General features: G+C 42.8%; 1 protein-coding gene across 2 annotated transcripts in view; it reads left to right on the forward strand.

Moving 5' to 3' along the window:
* The window catches only part of doc2g (double C2-like domains, gamma), a 55,581-nt gene that overhangs the window by 16,492 nt on the left and 13,192 nt on the right, over nt 1-25,897 (forward strand). The window contains exons 1-8 of one of the 2 annotated variants that reach the window (XM_003454213.5): nt 765-945; nt 4,090-4,495; nt 4,998-5,077; nt 5,642-5,716; nt 8,685-8,794; nt 16,875-17,001; nt 18,293-18,349; nt 18,969-19,093. In XM_003454213.5, coding sequence (XP_003454261.1) covers nt 4,108-4,495; nt 4,998-5,077; nt 5,642-5,716; nt 8,685-8,794; nt 16,875-17,001; nt 18,293-18,349; nt 18,969-19,093 — 962 coding nt within the window. In that variant the 5' untranslated portion in view covers nt 765-945; nt 4,090-4,107. Of the gene's footprint in view, nt 1-764; nt 946-4,089; nt 4,496-4,997; nt 5,078-5,641; nt 5,717-8,684; nt 8,795-16,874; nt 17,002-18,292; nt 18,350-18,968; nt 19,094-25,897 lie in introns of those variants that run through there. The other variant, XM_019359911.2, reaches the window with a different exon arrangement.

Consider the following 25,897-nt stretch of genomic DNA (forward strand, 5'->3'; position numbering starts at 1 on the left):
CCCTCTAATTTAAAAAACCTCATAAACTTGCAGGGTTTAACAAACTCAGTCAATCCTATTCGTGTTCATCCTTGTGTCCATCGCTGATTTCCATCAGTGACATCCCACATAAATCCACTGCTACTGATGCGTTGCTGCCTTTGATTCATTTTATTACTGTGGCAGGTGGCAGCCGTTACTATCAGCTCTTCTTGAATTGGACACATGCAGACAAACACACACGCACACACATATGCTTGTCTGATACTGGCTGTAGTCATAGCCCACACAAAGTAATCTGGTAGTGTAATTTAATGGTTGGCGGTGTGTTTTGTTGAGCTCAGTCAACACATTGAATTTAATTTCCTTTCTGTGTCCTTCAGCTAGTGCCCCCGTCCCTCTTTTTTCCCACCCTAAAGTAATGTTTCCTATTGTGTGCAGTCAGTGTTTTCACACCCATTTCCCTCCACATGTACTGTATGTATATATATATCTGCGTCTCTGTGTGCTTGTCTTTGCTCCTACTGCCTTGTGTTTGTCTGTATGTCTGTTTGTCTCCCCATCTGTCCCGATGTCTTGCTCTTCTTGTCTGTCTGTCACTCTCTCTCCCTCTCTATCCCTTTCTGTCAAAACCCCACAAACACTTCTCCTTCCCAAGCCTGCCTTTTTGCCCGGATTTCTCCCCACTGCCGAGAAAGTGAGTGACAGTACTATATGCACAGTCTGGAAACGACTGATGTGGATTTTAAGCACATACGTCACAAGTAAAGGGGAAGGGAGAGAGGGAGGGGAGAGGAGAGGAGAGCAAACGATGAACAGAGACAAGGAGAAAGCAGGAGAGAGAGAGAGCGAGTACAGAAGGATATATTGACTCAAAGCTGGTCTGCATGCTCCACAGAGTGTGAGAGACAGAGGATGTGAGAGCAGGCAAGATGGAGTGCTGGCACAGATGAAGACTGTCCCTGGGTATGTTTTTTTGAGGGTGGCTATAATTGTGAATGTGTATACGAGTGTCTGGAAGTCTGTGTGTGTGTGAGCACATGTGCTCGCATGTGCGTGTCTCAGTATGTAAAAGGACGCGAGCGAATGAGTTTGCAAGCAACATGCTGCAAGTGAACATTTGAACGCGAGTTCCCAAGCAGTGAATTTAGGTGCTGTTACGTAAGAGCGGCGTGAGTGACTGAATGAGTGTAGTTGTTGAGGATGGGGACAGGCGGTTTGGGGTCTCTATGTGTGTTGAGGGTCTGAATAAATGTGTGTAATGAAGTATGGTCAGGAATGCGGGATGCTCTTAGAGATGCAAGTTCAAAACCGAGTTAAGGTGTTGACACAGAGGTGCGTTAAAATTCAGCCTCACATGCACGTGAATGTTTGTGCGTGGAGTGGTCAGCGTGCTTCACCGTAGACTGGAGATGAGCTACAACAATGCTGATGACAACAAGGCATTGTTAGTCTGGTTTTTTTTTCCCCCTGTTGCTGATTTTTGCTCGGGTTCTGACTCACGTAGATGGATAAATTAAGCTCACTGTGAAAAACGATGACATCGAACGACATTCCTGCAAAGTCTCATTAAAGCTCGAGCTCATTTCAAAAGAGGTGAAACAATCAATCAGTTATTCCATGTGCAAATTGACAGGAGAATAATCAATAACAATTTTCAAGACTGATTAAGTCATTTGTTATGCAAAAATGTCAACGATTCCAAATTTTTCCATGATTTTCTCTGTTTTTTGTGAACTATCTTTGAGTTGTAGACCCTTGGTCAGCCCATAGTCAAAAAAAGAAAAAAGCCTGAAATGCTGACTTTAACTATTTTAATTACATGTAAATTTTTCATGTAATTTTCTCACAAAACTTTACATTTAATGGAATCTGGTCAAGTGAATGTTGCTTGAGTACACTCTCAGTTTATACCAATTACATTTTCCTTAATAATTCATTATTTGCATGAATAAACCTTTGATTTTATTTATTTCAGTTGCATTTTACTCAGACTCATTGCTTCACATTTACTGAGGGTGAACAACTATTTTTTTTAGTGCAGCTCTGATAACAATTTGGCCAAAAGCTGGTAAGATAATATTTTCAGTCTATTTGTTTTTTTTCCTAATGAATCCCCCCCCTCTGTCCCAAGAAAAAAACAAATCTTTCAGGTCTTCATCACACTACGTTTGAACATTTAGCCAGTGCAAAACTGATGTGACACAACAAATATATATCGATCGCTGCCGTCAGCGAACGCTGACTTGTTTGCAACACCATTCGACCGATATATCATTGCATCTTTCTCTTATCTGACAGATGAGAGAAAGATGCTCTTGGAACATGTGTTAGGTTTTTTTTCTTTGCACTTTTAATTAACAGGAAAGTCATCCACAATGAAAACTGCTTCAGCACTTTCACACGCAACTTTTCAAGTTAAGGAAACATTTGTGCCTTCAACAATCGAATCAGATTGAATCAGTCAAACACTAAAGAGCAAAACCATTTATTTGAAAAGATGTGTGTGTGAAATACAAACTGCTCTGATATTAAGGAGCAGATGCCACCAGCTGAATCTAACAAGCTGTGACATGATGGACATGTGAAACATATAGGAAGGATGACGAATGGCGTGCATCCTCACATGACCTGCTGTTGTGATGTGGCAACGCTGTCGACAGTGACTTCGTCATGCTCGTTCATGAAGTGCATCTGTATATTTTTGGCACACACTAAGCCAGTTTTTTCTTTAATGAAGTTATTTTTATATTTAGCATTTTAATCTGGGACAGCGACAGTAAACAGTCTGAAGTTGGTTTTTCTTTTTTTGTTGTTGTTGTTTTTTTGTTTTTCTTATTTTTACTGTGACTAATAAAATCAAACAGGATCTTGAAATATTAAAGACTCAAGAGCACCGTGGGAGTACATGAGATAGCACATCTTCAGTATTTCTTAATTACTGCCAGGAAAATAGGAAATTAGAGCATTTGGCTTAATGATGATGAAGTCTAGAAACAGTCATTATGCTTCATTTAGGTACAAATATGCTAAGGACTGAGAAAGGCTCCAAGTAGTATTATGTAAATATTGCTCATGGGAGTTGCAGATGAGAGAGAGAAGAGGGAAAAGAGGGCGATAAGGGATGGATTTGAGAACCGATACACAAGTGACATCACTTGTTCATACTTTACAGCATAGCATTTGAATATTCATTCAGAGCACAGACTCGGTGCTGACACAATGTGTGAGTCATGCTTGAAGTGCCAAAGGTTCTGGCAAATTCTATTTTGGCTTTTGACAGGTCAGGATTACATCGGTGGATTAAAACAGGAACAAATTTCAGTTTTTCACAGGATGTTGCAGATGTGTGTCATGACCACCCGTGATTGGATTTTCACCTCCCTGCTCCATATGCAAATAAACGCATGGAAATATAGTGTCGATTTTAACCGGTGGGAGGCAGCAACGCGCTCCCTGTGCATAGTCTGCCAGAAAATAAAAGAAGAAGTCAAACAAATACTAGTTGGATCCACTTATGTGGAGGGTGTTGGATGAGTAAGTGGTCCTTCACTCTGGTGCAGGGCGCATTTCTCATGGGAAAAGTTTGTCTGCAGTGGCTTTCTGCCACACAGCGATTGGAAGACATGGTAAACATTTAAATAAAGGTGGGTTTAAACCTCAGGCTCTATTTTTGCTATATATAACTGAACCGAAGAAGTGAAAATAATGAAAGATATATTAAAAAAAATTTTTAAAAAAGCTTTCAGAGACAAAGCATTTCTGGCAGAAAGCCCTGAAGGCAAACTTTCTCCTTACATACTGCTAACAGAAACAGCCCAGACCACCTCAGAATGTGGTCTGAGTGATCTCAGAGATCTGAGAGTTCTTGCATCTCAGTGCACCCTGAATGCATCTCAGGGGGACTCATACCTTTGCTTGAAGGTGATGGGTTCACCCATCCTTCCATGTGAATGCAAGACCAGTGCGCTCTTTGAAAACCACTGACCCCCTGCAAAGTGGAGTGTAACAGAGTCAGAGGAGGCTGACGGTCTTTTCCTGTAATTATCTTTGTCTTTCTCACCTTCTTTTTGTCCTTCTCCGCTTCGCTTCTCCATTTTTATTCCACAGTCCCGTCTGACAGTCCACATGAGCGTCTCCAAGCCCCCACCGCCACCCTCGACCTCCCACCTGGCCATCCCCCCTTCCTCCGCCTCCACCCCTTCTTCGTCCGCCTCCTCCCCCTCGGCGACGCCCCACTCTATCGCCCCGCCCCCGCCCTCGCCGGTCAAAATCTCTATGCAGGAGCACTTTGCCATTAACGTGTGCCCAGGGCCCATCCTCCCCATCCCACAGATCTCAGACTTCTTCCCGCGTTTCCACGACTACCCCTGCACGCCGCCACCTCCCAGGGAGAAGAAGATCCTGAAAGAGGAGACTTTCAATGGGGAGACGGGCGGAGGGTACAAGGATGGCGAGAGAAGAGGGGAGAATGAGGGAGACAGGGAGGAGCTGATCGACTCTGATGATGATGACAGTGAGTTTTGCGGTGGGGAAAGTTGTGCTCGAAGTTCAAAGTCGGGCGTTTTCATTCATGCGAAAATGACTAAGCACCGCAGCATAAAAAACCAACGCTGTTTTATGCAGTTTAGAGTGGAACATTATCTTGTTTTACTTGATTTGAGCTTCTGCTTTTTTCCCCCTTCCCCTCTCAGAAGCACAGCATATGCTTGCAGAGTAATTGTGGAGTGAAGCATTTTGTGTTTGTGTGTTTGTCACTCCCACTTTATGTGACACAGCGGCTCTAATGATTTATTACACCGCGCTGCAATAGCAGGGCTCTGGTTTCTGTTCTTTCCCAAACAGTAATCAAACAAGACAGATCAATTCATATTAGGCAGCATCGTATTTTGAAGAGCCCATCTGCTACAAATATGACTCAGAGCTTTTGAGTGTGTGTTAGACTGAACGTGTCTCTGCTTTTTACTGACAGTAATTGCTGTGTTTTTTGTGTGGTTGTTTTTCTTCTTTTTTTATAGCCTACCTGGGAACGCTGGAGTTCAGCCTGCTCTTTGATCAAGAAAACAACTGTCTGCATTGTACTATTCACAAGGCAAAGGTACGCGCAATTGTAAAATCTTCTTTATAACCGGGCTGTCTGTCTGCATGTGTGCCGTTGCGTAATCCTCCTTGAAGGCCCAGTGAAAAGAATTCTCCTGTAATGCTTTTACGTTTGCAGAAGACGTCAGACTCCTGTCTCTCAACCTTTGTAGGGAAACAAATTTGCCACATAGCCTCGGCAGCTTGTCAGTTCAAGACTAAATCATCTCACGGCGCGACGTAATGCTGGATAATGTTGCTAGGTTGCTCTCGCAGACACATTTTGGTCATCGTGCAAGGACACGAGCCGTCCGTTGCATGCTGCACGCACTCCCATGATGTCAATTATGCAAATCTCACTGAACAGTTCCCTTGAGGACATCACAAAGGAGGTAGAAAACACTAGCCTAGAGAGAGAAAACCGCCAGAAGAACTATTGAGATGTGACTGCTGTCGAACAGGTCCGTCGTACGTGCTGTCTTTTTCTGACCCTGACAGTTGCGTGTGAATAGTTGGAGGGCACCATGACGTCACCTTTGACACTATAGTACTTGTGTGTTTGTGTGTCTGTTTGTGTCCACAGGGACTGAAAGCCATGGACTCCAATGGGCTGGCTGATCCATACGTCAAGCTGCATCTTCTCCCTGGGGCTAGCAAGGTCACTGCTTCACCCTTACCTCAACAGCAATTATCGTAACATGCCACCAACGCTGGGATGTCCCAGTTACTAACTGTCGTTGAGCTTGTATGTCACACAGTAACTGGTGGTAGAAGTAGATCATTTACTGAGGGAACCAAAAAAAACCAGACGCAGTTCTTTGTGAAAACCTCCCTTGTGGATTCTTCTTTATGAAACATCATGAAGAGGTCGAAAGCCTGAAAAACAAAAATGTAACATGGGAGCAAACTAATTTGTTGTGTGTGTGTGTCGCTTCAATCCAATGAGCAGGGAGCGTTTCAGTTGGTTACTGCTTAATGTGGCTCGTCCGGTGCTCCTCTTTATCGAGCGCAAACACGTTCTGGTCCACTGGACTTCTCTTGTCTTGTTTTCAGCTCAAGCAGCAGGGAAGATAAAGCTTGCCACAACAGCAGCAACCCCATAATACAACCTGTTGTCGGCCATTTTGGCTCAAAGTTGACTCCAAATGAGGTTATGAAAGTGCTGCGGGTGGAGACGATGAAGGCGGCACAGCCCGAACAAGGCAAACGTCTGAAGTCTTAAGGTGCCGACCATAACGACGTCTGGGGGATTTTTGTCCTCCAGCCTTCCTCTGTCTGTCTTCTGTCCCATTGTTGTAATTCTCACCTCCCCACTTCGCCAGCCCTATCTCTGTCTCTATCTCACTATCTGCCTGTGACCCTCTTTGACCTTGAAATACCAACAGTGTGCAGAGAGGGAGACAACTGAGAGGAGAGGAAGAAAGGGGGGAGTGGAGGCAGGGAGGGCAGGGGGGAGAGAGGGAAAGACAGATGAGGGGAGGACAGCAGCAGGTGGTTGTCATGGAAACAGGGAGGATTGTTACACGGCTCACGTCAACAGGCAATTGTTGATGGGGGGTATAGGCGGTGGTGGAGGGACGCAGAGACGGCGTCAATGAGTAGTATCCATGAATGACTGTTTGCTAAATACCCATCAGATGGGGGGTGGGGGTATCTCTCCTCTGCCCCGGCACGTTTCCTTGCTTCCTTTCCTACTGTCTCACACCCACCGACACACACTCTTTAACCAGCAGACAGCTAAGCGTGCCTTCCCTCGCTGTCGAGTGCACAACAACAACACATGCTCACCGTGACCTTGTGCATGTGCTGACACATGCTAAGGATTTAGTCATAACCACACAGAGACGCTCCCACTTTCCCTCTCTTACACACACACACACACACACACACACACACACACACACACACACACACACACACACACACACACACAGTTGTAGTTCTTAGTGCACGTCTGTGATGGTCACCGTTATCTTCATATCTCCATTACTAACCGACATGAAAAGAATATTCATTCAGAGCTTTGGGAAGTAGGGACTGAGGAAGAGGGAGTATGAAGTAAGTAAAATGATCTATGCAGACAGATGGGAGCAGTGGTGTGGTGGACAGATGGAGTGCTACTGATAAAACATTTAAAAACAAAGCAAAACAAAAAAGGCAGCGGTATAGAGGGAAAACAGAGGATGGGAGTGACAGAGACGCAAGTGGTGGGGTGTTTTAGGGTTTTTTAATGTTTGAAGATGGAGCAGAAACCAAACCTGATCCGGGCACAAACAAGTGATGAATATTAGAAAAAGAACTGTTCTGCTGAGTTGTGCCGGCACGCACACGGCAGACGGTGAAACAGCGCTGCAAGTCGTGACGCTGCTTAAGCGTGGCTCGTCCCGCACATTAATGAATCAAACAAATGACACGAATCGAAGACACTTGTTTTCTTCGATCGACCAAGTTCTGAAGAGCCGAGTGCTGTCGATAAGCCAGATGTTTCCAGCAGGATACGGAGAATAGAGGAGGAGACAGAGATGAGGCAAGAGGGGAGAAGAGGGAATTGCTGCTCAGGCAGAACAATAGGACGAGGGGACAAAAACAGACAAAGAGAAAGAAGATGGCATGGAGCATTCAGCCTCTGGCCCTGAGGCATTATAGCAAGAAGCTGACAGTGGCAGAGAGGCCGAGAGTTAAGGCATCTCACTTCACACACGCCTCAGACACGAGCAGGAGGGTATTAAGAGGGAAATGTGTATTTGTAATATACATACAGTATAATTTTGCATAGCCTGCAGTTGTGAAAGAAGAGCAACAGCACAAAAATACTCCATTAAGCAAAAGACTTGCAGCCAAATTAAAATATGCAAAGTAACTGTTGTTTATTAATGTATTTTTTCAACAGAAAGAGAAAATACAAAAAAACACACATCTGCAAAGAGTAACTTTACTAACCCGCCAGTTCATTCTGCCAGTGCCTCATCATGGTCTTACTTGTTTGTAGAAATTGAAGGCATTTTATGGGATGCAATCCAAATACAGCATATATGCATATATATACAAGTGTATAAGCATCCTGATTAAACCTGAGATAAAAATCAAACAAGATTAGAACTCCCTGAAGACAAGCAAGGCAGCACGTAGCTGCAAACTTTATTTATGGTTGCTGAAGCCATTAGGAGCTCGGGAGCATTTCCTCTTTTGGAAAGGTTTAATTTTTCATGATGATTGTGTTGCACGGTTTAATTGGCTGCTGTGTCGTGTTGCGTTTGAGACGCAGTGTTTGTTTTGGAGGTCTGGCTGGTGCTAATGCACTCTCTAATCATGTTGAGAAGGAGGCAGACGGACAGGTGAGGTGAGGGTAGCCGTGCGTGCTTTCACCTCTTTTTCTTTTTTTTTTTTATAGCCCAGGCAGCAGATGTCTGTGATGTCCAAAGGGACAGTGAAAAATGATGCGTCCCCACTCTTTCGCTTTCTTTTTTCTTGATCTATTGTCTCTCCTATTTTTTTCTTGCATTTTGTGAATCTGAGCTAATGAATTTGCTCTCCTGCCCTTTGAACATTCCTGACTCTTCTGTTTGTGCTTTAGATCTTCGCCTTTTTGTGACTTTCTTTTCATCTGTCTCGCTTTTCCTCTGCAGGCAAACAAACTACGCACAAAAACCCTGAAAAACACACTGAATCCAGTGTGGAACGAAACGCTGGTGTATCACGGCATCACTGCAGCAGACATGACCACCAAAACGCTCAGGTAGGCACTCAGCTTTGGATTTCAGTCCTGCTGTTACACCCCCGCCCTCCCTGAGAGCCAAAATTTATTATGCGAATGATGAAGACCCATACTTGAAACCCTCCAGTGACTTGCCAACAGCCAGTCTGCTTCCCAGTGGGCTTTTCCAGGTACTGTAATTCATTATTCCAGCCCAGCGACACCAGCCAAATGTTCCACTTGCTATTACTGCAGTAACTGCCCAGGTGTTGGCTTTGCCAGGAGGCTCCACCCTCCTTCCTCCCACATCGTCCTGCATGCGGAGTGATTGAGGTCAAACGTAGCCATCTTGGCCCAAAAACTCTGACGCACGCGTGTCCGTCTGTGCGCTGATTCAGAGACAGAGTTTTGTGTGTGTTTTGTTTGTGAACGTGTAATCAGTGTCAGTTTAGTCAGAGGATTCATAATAGGTTTGGATAGCATTGTTTATCCTGTGGAAATGCAGCGGAGAAGCTATGCACGCATTCGCGCATGCACACACGGAGAAGTGCATTTACTCACACACACACACACGTACATGAGTCCCATCTACACCGCACACACAAAGGCTGGCAGTCAGGTGTGTTGCTTATCCTCTTGTGTCCATGTCAAGGGCAATCACCGGCAGGAAACATCATGCATGGCCCTTCCTCTGCATGTAGTCAGAATACACACACACATACACTCAAACAACAAATGTCCTTGAGCGTGCACGTTTGAGACAAAAACATTTACTCTCCCGACCCAAAAAAGCCACAAAAAACCCGCGCATGACATGCAAACAACAGCTTGAGGAGAGACCCCTCAAACTAGAGGAAACCCACCTGACCTTTGTTCAAGGACATAGCCCACAGCCACAGACCAGCAGGGGGGCTCTGGGTTGCCAAAATGAGAAAGAGGAGGAGGTGGAGTGTGACCAGTGCCAAGCAAGAGATGATGATGATGATGATGAGAGAGAGAGAGAGAGAGAGAGAGAGAGAGAGGGAGAGAGGGAGAAGTGGCTGCCAAGATCAACAAAAAGAGCAGGAGGGAAAGCGCAAATGATGTCGAGTGACAGATGAGGGTGCGCGGAAGAGGAAACTAGGGAGGCCAAGACCGACAAAGACGAGAGAAAAGAGGGACGGAGAGAATCCAAGAGGTCAACTGGCAGTGAGAGAGAGTAGCTGGAGTGGAGTGTAAGATGGATGAAGTGATGAATGAAAAGAAAAAAACGAGGAGAGCGCTGGGAGGAGTTTACTCAAAAGGGGTGGCCAAAAAACCGAAAGAACGAGGACAGTAATATATATGAGAAAGCGAATGAGCCGAAGTGAATGAGACACTGTTTGAAAGTAAGGAGAACGGAGGAGAAGGGGAGGCTTAAAATTGGCTCAGAGTCTCTCTGGATGAGTTCAGGCACCAGCACAATACCTCAGACAATAAACAGACTTTGTTCTCATTACTCCCTAGAAAGGGGCAAGAAGTCAGAGAATGGGAAAGCAGATAGGGATCCCCAGAGAGATGTTTACTCGTTGGGGTTGTGCCCTGCTGCATCTGCTCTGCTGGGGATGCTGTAGTATTTGATCCCTGTGCTCTGTGCACTGCTGAGAGGGAGGGACTCTGCCCAGACTCGGCATTCTCGTAGACTCGCCCCAAGGCCTGGAGAGTGCAAAGTGCACTGTCAAACTGGGCCGTCCTGTCGCATCCAATAGGTCCTGTGTTTAAGTAATGTGTTTTTATGTAAGCGCAAGGATTACGTCCAAGCAGTCCTAAACCTGCAGTAACTGAGTTTGTCTGCAGTTTTGGTGCCGAGCGGGTAATGTCCAGTGAGTTACTCTTTGAAAACAGCTGCAGCCAAAAGGAGGCGCCGTGAGGGTGGTGAGAGCGAACCACTCGAGTGAAGTCGCACAGCTGTGTTACAAACTGATATGTGATACAAAGTTGTGTTGTTTGGAATGTTTGTTTCTCACAGACTAGTCTTCATATTGATTCAGTAGATTGTTATAAGGCTATAATCCCTTATATTTAAGTGTCTTAACATGGTGTAGCCCATGATTGTTATGTAACAGTTGTTGTGAACCACTCCTTAAGCAGCTGTTTGCCATTGTGCTCTCGTGTCTAGCAGCTATAGAGAGATCTGATTCACACTGGCTGGCCAACAAAAGTCACACACCCTAATATTTCATTGGACCGCCTTCATATTTGATGACAGCGAGCATCCACTGTGGCATCATTTCCATAAGCTTATGCAATGTCACAACATTTATTTCCATCCAGAGCTGCTGCGTAAGGTCTTCTCCTAAAGCATATCCCTAAGATTCTCACAGGGGTTAAGGTGTGGGCTCTGTGGGGGCCAAATCATGTGTGAAAAAGGATGAAAAGTGGCATTGTCATACTGAAATATACCCGTGCTGTGAGCGAAGAAAAAAAATCCATTAATGAAAGAACCTGATCACCTCAGTTTTTGTAGACCGCCGATCTAATGGGAAGCTCGTACTTATTTGTTTAGTTAAATTCAGGTGTTTTTTGTTTCTAGCTTGCAGTGACAGAGTAATTTGTTTCTGTTTTGTTAGTGCTGAAGTAAGAGGAGGTGCCGTCTTTTTCCTCCACATTTATCCTCACAAAAAAGTGTTTCACTGTTACGCTGAGTGAGCCGAGGCACAGTGATGTCACAGGAGCACAATGGCTCTGAAGGAGGTTTAGCTGATAGCTGCATTTGCTCTGAAATTGGAGGTATTGTGTTGATGACAGTGCTTCAGGTGATGTACCTGATGAGGAGCTTTCATGAATAAGCAGATCTGGAGCAAAAGACGTTTGGAGTTTGTATCAGACAGAAGGAGCTCTGGATTGTGTAGCTGTCAAACTGGGTTGCATCAGCATTCTGGCACTCGGGACAGATGAAGCAGTGACATTTAGTTACTTGATTCTGTAGTTTTCCATGCCAAATATCTACTTAGGAAGCCAAAATCCCCGAAAGGCTCACACTCTTGGAGGATGCTGGCTCACAGATGCTGTGGTCACAGCTGGAGAAAAGGAAAAAGGGGGTATCAGGATTTCCCAAAGTTAATGCTCTAGTCTTCAGCAGTGATTGAAAAAAATCAAACTTGATGTTCACTCTGAACAACGAGCCTTTTTCTGTTTGATGGCTGTAGTCTCTCGCCACTTCACACATATTTTACTTTTACTTTTTGTTGATAGTGATTGCCAGACAGCTCGTAGGTGTGCATTACTGCCACCTTTTGGCAGTGGCAGCATGTTATTTACCACCAGGTGCTCATAAAAACAAATAAATAGATAAATAAGTACTTTTGGCTGCTGTCATATTCACGCAGGGCTCCACAGCAGGCAGTTCTGCATGTTGAGATTTTTATGCCGGATGCCCTTCCTGATGCAACCCCAAAGGGATTTGTGTCTCCTCCCAGGATATAGCCTGGGATTTTTGCTTGTTAGGTGAATGTGTCAGTGAAACAGATGCAAAACCTGTTTGTGTTTGTTTGTTTGGTTGGGTTTTTTTCTTTTTACATTTAATTACTCCTCGCCGTCTTTTCTTGCCCAGAAACAGTCGAAAATAACTGAGGATGGCACATTTGCCCATCATCACACTGCCTCAAAAGCAGTGAGGTGGTGTGCACTTTGTGCAAAAACAACCACATTGCAATAATCATGAGGATGTAAAATTATTGAGTAATTGCCGCGTGTTGCTCTGGCAGAAGTTACAGCGGATTGTGAACAAATTACGACATAATCAGCATGAAATATTCATGAATTCTCACACATATTAATGCCAGGCCTCTCGAGACCTATGGTATATATGTGTATAATACCCATGCATTTATGGGGTTGGAAATGATTAGCTATAAAATACCAATGGGATAACCTCTGTGACAAATTCATCAGGGTTTCCATGATTGCTTTTTGCTGCTTTGACATTTTTTAATCTGACTCTGTTGCAAAAGGAAATTTGCCATGAATCCCTCTTAGTCAGAATCTAGTGCAGGAATGGATAGCTTAACCACTAAAAGCTACTACATAAAGCCATAGTTAGTGGATGTGAATGCATTACATGGCCACTGCAGAACACGTACCAAATATGGGCTTTGATTTCATGGAAATTTTAAGCACCGCGTCTTCTGATGGTGATAAAGTGGGAGTGAGAGTCCATCCTCCTGCGCTGCTCTTTGTAGAACAGGACATAAAAAAGAGTTCTTCAGTGAGTGGGTTTATGCATTTATTTCTTTTTTTCATCTTTCATTCAATAATTTGCGCTAAGTGTGATTATATAAAACCATTATGCTAAGGCAAAATACAAAAAGGGAACGGCTAAATTAAAGACAGTTCTGAAATAGCTGGTAGACATAAAAACCCCTCAAAGTTGTATCAGCATTATTGTTTTTTTCTTTACATCCTTTATGCAACGCCTCAATGCTTCAGTGTGCAGACTGTATCTCTAAGGGCTGCTGGAGGTCCATTCTGTTATTAACAATGAACTAGCTGAGTAAACTAATAACTAACGTACTCAATCCAGACTTTACGGTTGGCCTCATACCAGCTAATCCTTTAATTGGTGCGGCTGGCTGCCCAAGGTGCTTTTGTCTTGAGTGAAAAGTCCACTGCAGTAAAACAGACTGGAAAAACCTCCAACCTTGCGACTTATTTATTCAGGTTATGACTCGCAAAAATTGCCAGGAAGGGTAAGACATTTGAGATCATTTTTGCACAGCTTCAGCGCTGATACTTCGCTATAGATATATCTGCTTCCTTTTGAATTCTCAGTACGAGACAGACTCAGCCTGTTTTATCTCTGCGGGGCCACGTGATTGTGGGATTAGGCCCAAAATTTCTCCATCAGTTGCCGCAGTGTGAATCTGCCTTTAGGCGGTATTTTTAATAATTTAGAAAGCAGTGAGAGTGATAATGTGATACCACGATCCAGCTCCTTATTTCAATGACACCACTCTTGTGTGCATTTTAATGCACAAAAAAAAAATGCGATGAGTCAAACATGAATGCATACCTTGGGGACAATCTTTCAAAAGTCCTTCTGACATTTACAACTGAAACGTTTGTCAGGCTCTGAATTTTCAGCAGAGAAATTGATCATGTGGAGGTGTGATGAGAGCCGGGTATCAAGAGATGCGGTGTGTTTGTGTGTGTGCGTGTTAAAGGAGTACAAACATGATTTCAGTGCCAGCTCGAGTCTGTCTCCTTTCACTTTCTTTCCTCTCTCCATGCCTCTGCCGCGCCTCATAATAGACTTCCACTGTCCTCGGTTGTGGGCAGATAGGAATAAATCTGTGGCTTGATTTGGTGTTAGATGGAGGCTGAGATTGCCTAACGGGTGGCTTAGATGAGATTCAGTCGGGTACAAATATGATCAAGGAGTAAAAAAATATATATGTTGGCTGGTTGTTAGATGTTGGGTGGTGATGATATTGTTGTTGGAGTCGACTCAGCTATATAATTTGGCTTTAAACTGAACTGTCAACAACCATGAAAGTTTACACAGACAACGCCTCGTGAATGCTTTGCTTCAATTGCTGTTTAAAACTAAATATTGGTACAGAGTAATGTCTGTAATAGAAGAGAGCTGTAATAACTCTTGCTTTTGTGACTTCATTATGAGATCAAATTTGTCATTTTAGAGTTTGCCTGCCTCAAATACGATCTGGACTGGTTTTTGGGTTCATTTTAATCGGCTGTTTTTTATCACACAGAGACCTGACAACCCTGATAAGAAAACTGTGTTTTTTATGCCACTTAATACTGACCTATGAATCCTTCAAGCATTAAAAGTCACCTAACTCGATCTCGTATCTTTAAATACACTAGCTAGATGTCACAAAAACACATCAGTAATTTGTAGAATTACAAGAAATGTGAACGATTACACAGTTCGACGGGCATAAAATAGTATTTATGTAGCAATACTGTGATTTCCAAAGAGATATTAGCTGAAAACCTGGCATATCTCAGCACTGTGTGCAGTGTGTCATCAGAAAATCTGTAGAAAATGAAAGACAAAAGAAGAAGTGGCAGCCATAAAAACCACAGCAGATGAACACTATCTGAAAGTCACATCCTTAAGAAATTGGAAAACCTGCAGCAAAGACCTAAGACAGGATCTGAGAGATACATCTGGCCTTTCAGTTTGCTGAAGCCTCATTAGAAATTATGTCAGTGGAAGGGTGGCTGTCAAGAAGCCATTCTTAATGAAGGGAAACAGAATGAAAAGGCTGAGGTTTGCCAAATTACACAAGAACTGGACTGAAAATGAGTGGTAATAGGTCAGATGGAGTGATGAATCCCAATTTAAAAATTTTAGTTCAAATTATCTTCAATATCAGGAGAAGGGTGAGTGCGTACAGCCATCTGTGAAACACAGCGGAGCCACATTTCAGCCAGTGGTGTTGGGGATCTTGTCTAAACTGATGGATCTATGAATGTAGAAAAATGCAGTTTGATTTTGAGCCACTATTCAATACCATCTGGATCACCAACAGCTTTGTTTTTCAGTATGAAAGTGATCCCGCATACTGCCGCTGCATAATACCTGGATAGAAAAAATCACAATAGAACTCTACCAGTCATGGATTGGCCTCCCCAGAGCTCAGACCTCAACATTATTGATGCATTGTGGGATCGTCTGGACAGAGAACAGTATCATAGGAAACTCTTAAAATGTTGACCCGGAGAACGGTTTCTGAAAACTACTTAACCAACTTACACAAAAGCTTGTCTGAGAGAGTTCAGGCCGTGTTGAATAAAGGTTGTTATACCAAAAATAGATTTTCAAGTATTGTGTAATCTCTTTTTTGCCTTATATACTGTATTTCCATGAATGTTTGCACGTTTCAATAAATCACAGCACCTATTTCCCCTTTTCTTACCAAAGTATAAAAAATGAATGGTGCTTCTAGACTTTTTCACAGCATAGTATAAAGCCATTTTAGTGCCAGTTTCGTAGTTGTTTTTAACACTATGAAGGGAAACCCTAATTTTACTCTCATGAGGTGGATTTTATCAATAATACCGAACCAAACTTGGCACGAGAGGTTGAACAGATTCCACCAGCATCTGTTTGGTTTTATAGGAACTCCAAAACTTGGGAATTGAAAGAAAAATCATCACAGAAGAAGCCAAGCTTTGAGCAGAAATGGTGTCACATTGCCCGCCAACCTTTGTCTCATTACAGACACCCTACATGTATGACAGAGCAAAGGGACATAAATCATCTGACAGCCGTGGTCGTGAGTCAGAGCTGTTCTGAAGCTTCTGCTAGAGATACTCATCCGTTATGACTAAAAGACTGGAACCAGCATGTCAAAAGTCCAAATGTCAGCGGGACAGGGAGAGAACAGGAAGAGGGGGAAGGTGTGTGTGAAGAATGTGTGTGTGTGTGAGAGCGAGAGAGAGAGCGAGAGAGGTTTAGAATGAGACAGTGAAGAAAGAAATGAAGCAGCTACAGTCCCTCTGGGAATATCGGAGCAGAGAGAGAGAGTATTGTGGCGGGCGATGGGCTGTGAAGACTTAACTGTAGCTGATGAAAAACTCGCTTTCTATCAAACATAACCATCAGTTTGAATAAGTGCTCTGGGTGGAAGAAATCATTTTACAGAACCAGTTTTGTAGCAGTAGAGACAAAGTTATTGATTTAGTTGTCTCGCTTTAAATTCCGAGTGCATCTAAAGAGAAATAAACTATAGAAAAAAGACAGCTGTACATTGATTTATCCTGGACGCAGAAACAAAGCCATGATTTCTACAGTGAAACAATGTGTGTGTGTGTGAGAGATTAAAGATTTTATTCCAGGATATCCCCGTAGATGCCACTGATTTAAGCACGCATAATTATTTTTCTTTTAGCTCTTGTGGAAAATCCTTTTTTTAAAACATCTTATGCCTCTTACGTGGGAGTGGTATGTCTGATGGGCGCAAGACAATGAGAACAAAAACCAAAACACACAGCGGACTGATTTCGTGTTGCAGATGCCCTTTGAATGTATTTGGTGCATTATTTGCTTGCTTCAAGACTTTGGGGCAGAGCAGCACAGTTGCAAGAGGGATTGAAAACTTGCCACTAATTCAACTCCTCCTCTTCTCCATTGAAGGCTGTGCGTCTGCGACATGGACAGACTGGGACGAAATGAATTCATCGGAGAGGTGAGAGTGGCTCTGAAGAAACTGAAAGAAGGCGAGAGCAAACGCTACAACATGGGCCTGGAGAGAATTGCACAGGTCTGTGTACATTACTCTGTGTGTTTGTTTGTGTGGACAAATATGTGATATTTATTGTGTATGTGCATGGTCTTCACATAGAAAGAAGGTTTAGGTGATGTGGGTTGCACGAAGGGGTCTGCAAAGGAAATGACAGACGCGCAGTGAGATTTAAAGCAGAGAAAGATGATTGGACTAGACCTTAGATGTCACAAACAGCTTGACAGCGTGGGAAAGTGGAAGTGATGAGAAGCTTAGATTTAGCCGGCAACACCTGGAAGCAGACAGATGTGAGACCATAGAGCTTCTGTCTTGAACTTACGCATAAGCTTCATTAGAAGACTAAGAATCTGGAGAAATCTCTGTGAGCAACGGTGAAGGCTTCGGCACTGGATGACTGTGATCATCGGGCTCTCAGGTGACACTGCATTAAAAACAGATTTTGTCATGGAAATCACTGCATGGACTCAGCAACACTTCCAGAAATTTAATGTTATCCACAAATGTAGGTTAAAGCTCCATCATGCAAAAAGAGGACATATGTGAGCAAGATCCAGAAACACTGCTATCTCCGCTAAGCCCATCAAAATGGGGAAAACTGTTCTGTCAGAGGAATCCAAATTTGAATTTATTTCTGGGAAACATGAATGTCACGCGTTACAGACTAAAGAGAAGAGGAACCATGCAGTTTGTTATCATTTCAAAAGCCTCCATCTGCAATAGTGTGTCTATGGACATGGCACTTGCACATCTGGTAAAGCATCAGTGCTGCAAGGCATACACAGATCTTAGACCGACATATGCTCCCACCCAGACATCTTTTTGCATATCTCAGCAAGACAATGCTAAACTCCACACTGCATCTATTACAACAGCATGACTTCATAGCTGAAGAGTCCAGGTGCTGCAGTCCATGAATGAATTTCAGTTTATGAAATGAAAGAAGACAGCGAGCTGCGAGAATCCTGTATCAGATAAGAATGGGACGACATTGCTCCATCAGAACTCCAACAGCTGGTCTCCTCAGTTCCCAGATGTTTACAGACTGTTTACAGACTGTTTACAGAGCAATTAGAAAAAGAAATTCAACATTAACCTTTAAAAAACGCTCAGTTTAAACATGTGAAAAACGTTTTCCACTCCTGTGTCTATGTTTTTCCACAGGAAGTGCACTTTTTTTCCTTACATGCAATATAACATCTCAATGATGTGCTTATGAACTGCAATGTGATTACTGAGTTACGTTAGAGCATTACAGAAAAATGCAATGTACTATGCAGTGTGATCTCTCTTCCTGTCTTTATTATTTCAGAATAAAGAAACTAACAATCAAACACAGGAGCAAGGAGCACTAGTTGCAGAAGAGGAGGTAATGATATCAACCTCTTTATCATTATCGCTGTTTTTTATAAGATTTTTTTAACTAAAACATGACCCACTGTAATGTCCTATTAATCTCCCATGTCTCATGCAATTTATCCTTCCAACAGGCCTAATCCTAATCTGTCATCTACTTCCACAATCTTAGAGGAAGTTTAATTATGTGTTTTTAATCAGTATATGTGTTTAAGGCATGACCTTTGATAGAGAAGCTACAGTTTGTAATTTAGACCAGTACCACTGCCACTCCAGTGTTTTTTTTTTTCTCCCCTGGTGGTGATTATCTCACGTCTCTTTGTGATTCCAGAGACGAAGGCTAATAGCTTTTGGTCTCTGATTAGACTCGACTTACAGTTCAACCTGGAGATTAAAAGGAGAAGGCAGCAGTGTCATTTTGTCCGGCCCAGATAAGACCTTTAATTATGAGCTTTAATTCCAAACCTCTAGGCTAACACGCTATATCCTACACGGTGAAAGTATTTCAAGTGTTTTTTAGAAACTTTGTTGACCCGGCCGCAGGATTTCCCGCTGTGGTTATTCGCTGAAGAGGGAAATATCAGAGTGGAAACAGGTGCTCTGTCTGACACTGTAGCTTCTTGTGTCCCCAGCGTGGCCGCATCCTGGTGTCACTGTGCTATAACACGGAGAAGGGCTGCTTGCTGGTTGGGATCATACGCTGTGCCCATCTGGCCGCCATGGACTCCAACGGCTACTCTGACCCCTTTGTCAAAATGTAAGTCATGTTGGATACCCGTGAACAACCTGGGATCCTACAAATTATGCTCAGGAACAGCTTTTAATTTAAGGATTCATATTTAATTCGGGTTTTTATGGTACTGCAAAATGAAAGGCATAGATTGGACTGCTAGTGTGCTGTCTTATCAGTGCTGACATTTATCTTATTTAGCTGTAATCACAAGAGAAAGCCACCTGGTGTTTATCTGATTCCATGGTGGTTTTAGTTTGGGGATCCTTAATTGTTGCCGCTCTTCAGAGATTAGAATAGACGCCTTGCAGTCGTAAAATAAGGAACACCCAGAGGCTGTATATAAAAGAAAGATGTGGCCTCCAGGATTGAAAGAGAAGTGCCTCAAATTTACATTCTTGAAAATGGTGATTGAATAGAAGTCCATTAGAAAATTACCCTGCACTTCTCTTGATTTATGATCTCAGTCACTACTTTCTTTTGCCAAAACCTTAGTTCAACATTTTCTGAGCTACAGAAACTACTATACATCAGACTTACGCTTATTGATCTATCCAGACCAGGCTGCCTGGATAGATCAATAAAGCGGGCTTCTTTGAATAAATTACATACTGCAGTAATCAGAATGCATCTTTAATATGATTTTGCTCATTAAGATTCTCAAACAAACATCAAACTGTATTTACAAGATTCAGAGTTTTTCACAGGACTCTGTGGGGTCCTGTGAAAAACTAAGTACACCCCATGATTCAGTAGCTGGTTGAACCTACGTTTAGCAGCAAGAACCTGAAGGAACGGATTTCTGTTTGACTTTGTGAGTCTCTCAGAACGCTGCGGAGGAACTTTGGCTCGCTCTTCTTTGCTGCCTTTTGTTTATGCACAGCTCACTTAAGCTCTGGCAAAGCATTTCAGTCAAGTTTAGGTCTGGACTTTTTCTGGGCCATTGCAAGGCCTCTTATTCTCTATTTTTCAGAAATTCTGATGTAGAGTTGCTGCTGTGTTTGGGGTCATTGTGCTGTTTCATGATCAGAATACTTTGGTATGTGGAGGAGTTCTTGGTTTACCCACGAAGTGCAAGGTACTCAGCACCTGTGGTTGTAAAACAAGCCCAAATCATCATCATTGGCGTGAGTTGTTTGTGCTGATATGCTGTGTTTGGGTTTCACCAAATGTGGTTTTTTATTCTTGCCAGACATTTCCGCTCTGATCTCATCTGTGCTAATGATATTGCACCAGAAGTCTTGTGATTTGTTCAGGGGCAAATTTACAATCCTAAAACTTGCTGCCATGTTCTTTTAAGAAAGAAGAGGCTTTCCCTTACAGACAAGCCAAACATGTCCAGTTTTTTTCTAATTGTACTGTCATTAACATTTAACATGCAAACTGAGGACTGTAGAGTCTGAGATACAGCTTTCAGGGTTTTTACTAGTCTCTCTGAGCATTGCAAAGTCTGACCTTAGAGTGAATGGTCTGGATCTCCACTCCTGGGAGGATTGTGGCATTGTGTGTACACACACCTGCTTTAATAGAGGTGCTCACATTTTCTGATGATCATATAATCAAGTGCAGTTTATTAGTACCACCAACCTGCTCCTTAGACTTTTAATTCACATTGAAGTAGTAAGTCGTTGAAGTAATTGTACTTAGTTTTTGTCTGTTGCACAGAACTGCAAAGAGTTCTGTGAAAACTTTCTTATATGAAACTTTTTGGGGTGCTTGTAGAATCCACAGTTAATTTTCAACTGCAAAAAGCTGTTTCATTTCTTTTGTTTCCAGGCTTTTATTACATTAGAGAAAGGACTGTGAAGTCAACAAGAGCCTGACTGACATTATACACCGCAGTAAGCAGATCAGCACTCTGAACCGCCTTTATGAGCTGAGGTGTTTCTGCGACAGTCGCTGAGACACATGGAAGGTCCTGCAGAGTGGAGGTGGATGCATTCTGATCACATTGTACTCTCAGTGAGATCAATTCTTTTCTCAGCCAACGCAGGTCTCTTCAAAGTCTAAAACACAGAACTAAAGTTGATACTGTACCGGCTTGCCTGTAAGGCGCGGTGACAGATAAAACCCACACAGCTAAATCTCCAGCGTGCCTGCTGCACTTAAGCACCAACAGTGCAGAGAGTGAAAGCTCCCACACAGGACAGCAAATCTTGTAACCAACGCCACCTCCAACAGTGGGAGGCTTCAAGGTAGAAGCAGCACAGGGTTGCTAAAAATAATACTGAAAAGGTTGTAAAGCACCTTTCTGTTTTCTTTAGAGGACTCCGATCAGAGAGATGCAATAACGTCATTTATGGTTTAACAATAGGTCATTTTGTTTTTTGAGCCTTCCATTTTTGAACCTGATGATGTTTGTTTATTGCCTAAGGGTGATGGGTAGTTTTGTCATTATTTATAATTTATGAAGAAATGACACAGGGATCTCAAATAAATGGAAAGAAAACACATCCCCAGTTGAAAAGGCACAAGGTTAAACATACTGTTTCTCTCTCGTTTCAACCAATCTAGTGGCTGAAGCTTGAAAATCATGTTTTCTCTTCTGAACTAAACTTTTGGAGAACCAGTCAGCTTGTCTGACACGCAGGCTTCCTGACACTCAGCTTCCTTGCCAATAACACCCTCCTCTGAGTACATCTGTGGGAAAAATGACATGCATTTGCAGAACTGTAAGTACAGGCTTACAGATGACCTGGATGACCTATTCTACAGTGAGGTGAAGGAGTACTTTTTCAGTGCGTAGTAGTTTGATTTGAATAAGAGGAACACCTACAATCACTGCACTGAAAACTGCTTTTTAAACTAATGGTGTCAAAGGTTCGTGCAAGTGGAGAACATTTTCTGAGTCATTTTATTAACTGTTGACAACTGGAACAAGAAAGTCTGAAATGTTCATACTAGCAGTTTCTCTCTTTTCTCTCCAAGGAGTTGCTTCTTTACTTTAAAGCCGGCATGTTGTACAGTATTGGTGTCTCTTCTAATACAATGTTTTGGAGAACAAAGGTAAAATTACATGGATGCACAACTGATTCTATCTCATATCCCCCGCTTGGCCTTGTGCACACTGGTACATGTTATTTCCCTCAGTTGTGTCTTCCTCCTCTTGTTCTGCATTATTGTAGCAGCTGCTTCTTTTACGCTGACTCTTGTCGTTTATGATTCGTTTAAGCCTCTGCCCTGATCCGATTCGTATTTCTGGCACTTGGGTCTTTTCAGCTGCCCGTCTGCCAGCATTTCTTTTTGTTCCCTTCTGTGTTCGCGTATCAGGGACTCTGTATCCATCACACAGAGCCGTGTTTACCTCAGTTCAGTGGATGAGCTGTTGAAGGTGTGCAGCTCAAGGCGCTGTTGTTTTTGTCAGTGCACACCGTAGAACCAGCATAATGAACACTGTGAAGTTTTAAATCAAATCAAATCAAATCAAATCACCTTTATTGTCACGTCACATGTGCAGGTACACTGGTACAGTACATGCGAGTGAAATTCTTGTGTGCAAGCTTCACAAGCAACAGAGTTGTGCAAAATACAATAACGTGCAACAAGCAAAATATAAAAATGGTTAATCTAAAAAGTAATAAATATATGTACCATATATAAAGGTATATACATTACTGAATGTGTGTACTAAATATGTTTTTCTACGTGTGTGTGTGTGTGTGTGTGTGTGAGTGTGTATATACATGTTTTACAAATGAAATAGAGTAAACAATAAAATAAGATATATAAAATATAAAATATACAGAGGTAGGTATGTGCAAAACAGTGGTATTTATATACAGTCTGGAGTGCATAATGTTGAAGTTCTGGTAAGTGAGGGTGAGGTGTCTATGACGTGTTCAGCAGTCTGATGGCCTGGTGGAAAAAGCTGTCTCTCAGTCTGCTGGTACGGGACCGGATGCTGCAGAACCTCCTTCCTGATGGAAGTAGTCTGAAGAGTTTATGGCTGGGGTGACTGGAGTCCTTGATGATCCTCCCCGCTTTCCTCAGGCACCGCTTCCTGTAGATGTCTTGGAGGGAGGGAAGCTCACCTCCAATTATCCGTTCAGCACACCGCACTACTCTCTGGAGAGCTTTGCGGTTGTAAGCGGTGGTGTTGCCATACCAGGTGGTGATGCATCCAGTGAGGATGCTCTCAATGGCACAGCGATAGAAGGTCCTGAGGATGCGGGGGCTCATGCCGAATCTTTTCAGTCTCCTGAGAAAGAAGAGGCGCTGCTGCGCCTTCTTCACTGTCTTGTTTATGTGTACTGACCACGTAAGATCCTCAGCCAGATGTACACCAAGGAAGCGGAAGCTGCTCACTCTCTCCACAGCGGCGCCGTTGATGGTGATGGGGGTGTGTACTCCTCTGCACCTCCGGAAGTCCACTATCAGCTCCTTTGTCTTTGCGACGTTGAGGGTGAGATGGTTGTCTTGACACCAGTGGGTCAGGGCGCTGACCTCCTCCCTGTAGGCTGTCTCATCACCGTTGGTGATAAGACCCAGTGAAGTTAACTTTGAACAAATAAGGAGGGAGGGGGTGAAATATGTTGCTGGCACAGGTAAATTACATCCCTTAAGTGTACTGAGCAATTAAATCGACAAGAATTAATTTACATAGTTCACTGATGTCCTGCAGCTGTAAAACCAGACATCCTCTGCAGCTCAAGCATATCTTGATGCTAGTGTCTTTATGTGTGTGTGTGTGTGTGTGAGAGAGAGAGAGAGTCGATCAGATACAAACTGTTTATTAACCTTACTGATAGGTATAAGTGACCGCTCTGCAGTGCACTATTGATGATTATTTGGCACTTGTGATTTTAATTTTAATTAAATTAAGTTTTTGTTGCGTTTAATGAAACTGGAAAAAAAAACAAAATTCTTTCCTGAACATATCTATCAGCATGTTTAGGTCTATACTGACACACAGTATGTTTGATATTAAACAAAATACGCAGCAGTCGATTATCCACCCATCCATCCTCTTCCACTTATCTAACTCAGGGTCGCGGTGGGGCTGGAGCCCATCCCAATCACCACAGGGCGAGAGGCAGGGTAAAGTCCAGCCACAGCTGAAGCATACTGGTGTGGTCATGCAGGCCTGGAAACTGGTCAGCAACCATCTGGTAACCACAGGTCTCTCTGTTTCCAGCAGGGAGCTGCACAAAAAGCCTCTTTATTATTTTGGGTGATTGCCAGTCATTTGTCAGTTGGCACAGAAGATGCTGACGTGTCTGTAAATACTTGCTACCTGTGGTAGTAAAATTTGAAAAGGAGTGACGTGAACCAGAAATGGGCAATGTTCACCTTCAAGGTAAAAGCTGCATCACCAACACTTTTTAAAAGGTTTTTAACTTGAAGCTGAACTTCATCTGTTTCTGGTTTGTGTCACACTTTTTCACTAGTCTCACTATAGCTCAGTGAGTAGCAGTTGACTGTGGGCAACTGTGACAACCTGCTAGCAACCAAAAGCAATTCCAAGGAGTTTTTTGGTACAGCACAATACACCTATTTGTGATCAGTTTCACCCGGCAACTGACAACATCTTCCAGCAGCAATTTGCCAACTGATCAGGGAATACCCACTTTCCTCGAGCAACCTCAGGTTGCCAGGGGGTCACTGATGCTTTAGCAACTGATTTCACAGCAAGAGACTGTGAAAGAGGCTTTAGCCAGAAAACTAATTTGTCTAAACGTTCTCAGTTTTTCTCAATGACTTTTCTTTTTTTGGATTTGGTATCCGTACTAATGAGAGTAGCCATTTATGTGTGAAGTTTTATGCTAAACACCGTTTTATTTTCCTGTACAGGCTACACATTTTTACTATTAAATAATAACATTATAAATAATATGACATAAAGGTTCAAAAAAGTAACTATTCTTCATTTCTGTGTGCATATATTTATCTGTCAAAGCCACAGGGAGCCAGGCCAAAAGAGAAGAGACGACTGTAAAAAGAGTCCAGTCAGTCTCTCTCTCTTGTTAAGCTTTTAGAAGCCAATCAAGTGACACAAGGTCAGAATTATCTCAGAACTAATTTGTCTTCCATTTAAAGGACAAATTAGCATTTTAAAGACTAAATTATTCGACATCTTTCAAAAGAGCCCTGAGTCTTTTACCCTGATCTTTATGCACAATCTAAAACATGAAAAAGAAAAGTCTGTTGGGAAAAAAAAGCCATGTAAGGGCAGAAAAAGTGCAAACATGTCAAGTCCTTTATGCTGACCAAGCACACTGCTGTGCTTTACAGTTTTGTTATCTCTCTGTTCTTGCACAACGAAGTAAAAAGATCATGAGGCTCCGCTGCAGCAGGCATATATTTAGCTCCTCTCTTCTAATTGTGACTCCTTTTTTTTGGCGCATCTGTGTGTCATAACTTATTTTTGTTCCCTGTTTTTAACATTGGCTCCCTCTCTTCCATCTATCCCTGTCATTTCAGCAATTTTCCCCCTCTCACTCACAGGGCTGCTCTCATTCTTCTGTCTGCCTCTGCCTTAACTTGCCACCACTGTGGTACCAAATTTTTGGAGAGTTGTCAAGTTGTCATGTGGCTCCCATGGTGGAAAGAAACATTTTGGGCAAAAATAAAGAAGAAGTTGATTCTGCTGTTCTGACTACACGTTTCATTTAATTTCTAATGCACATATTAAAAAAACAACAACAGCATGGCGATGCAGCGGTTAGCACTGCATGCTTGTTAGGTTGATTAATGAGGTAGGTGTGCCGTAGGTGTGGATGTGAGAGTGTGCTCTTGCTTTGTTGCCCCTGTGATGGACTGTCCTACTGTCCAGGCCAGTTTGGGTATGTTTCTCCTATCAGTCAGAGTGATGGGACTAAATCATTTTTTCTC

Source organism: Oreochromis niloticus, linkage group LG6 (assembly GCF_001858045.2).
Source record: "Oreochromis niloticus isolate F11D_XX linkage group LG6, O_niloticus_UMD_NMBU, whole genome shotgun sequence".
Taxonomy (NCBI): Eukaryota; Metazoa; Chordata; class Actinopteri; order Cichliformes; family Cichlidae; genus Oreochromis; species Oreochromis niloticus.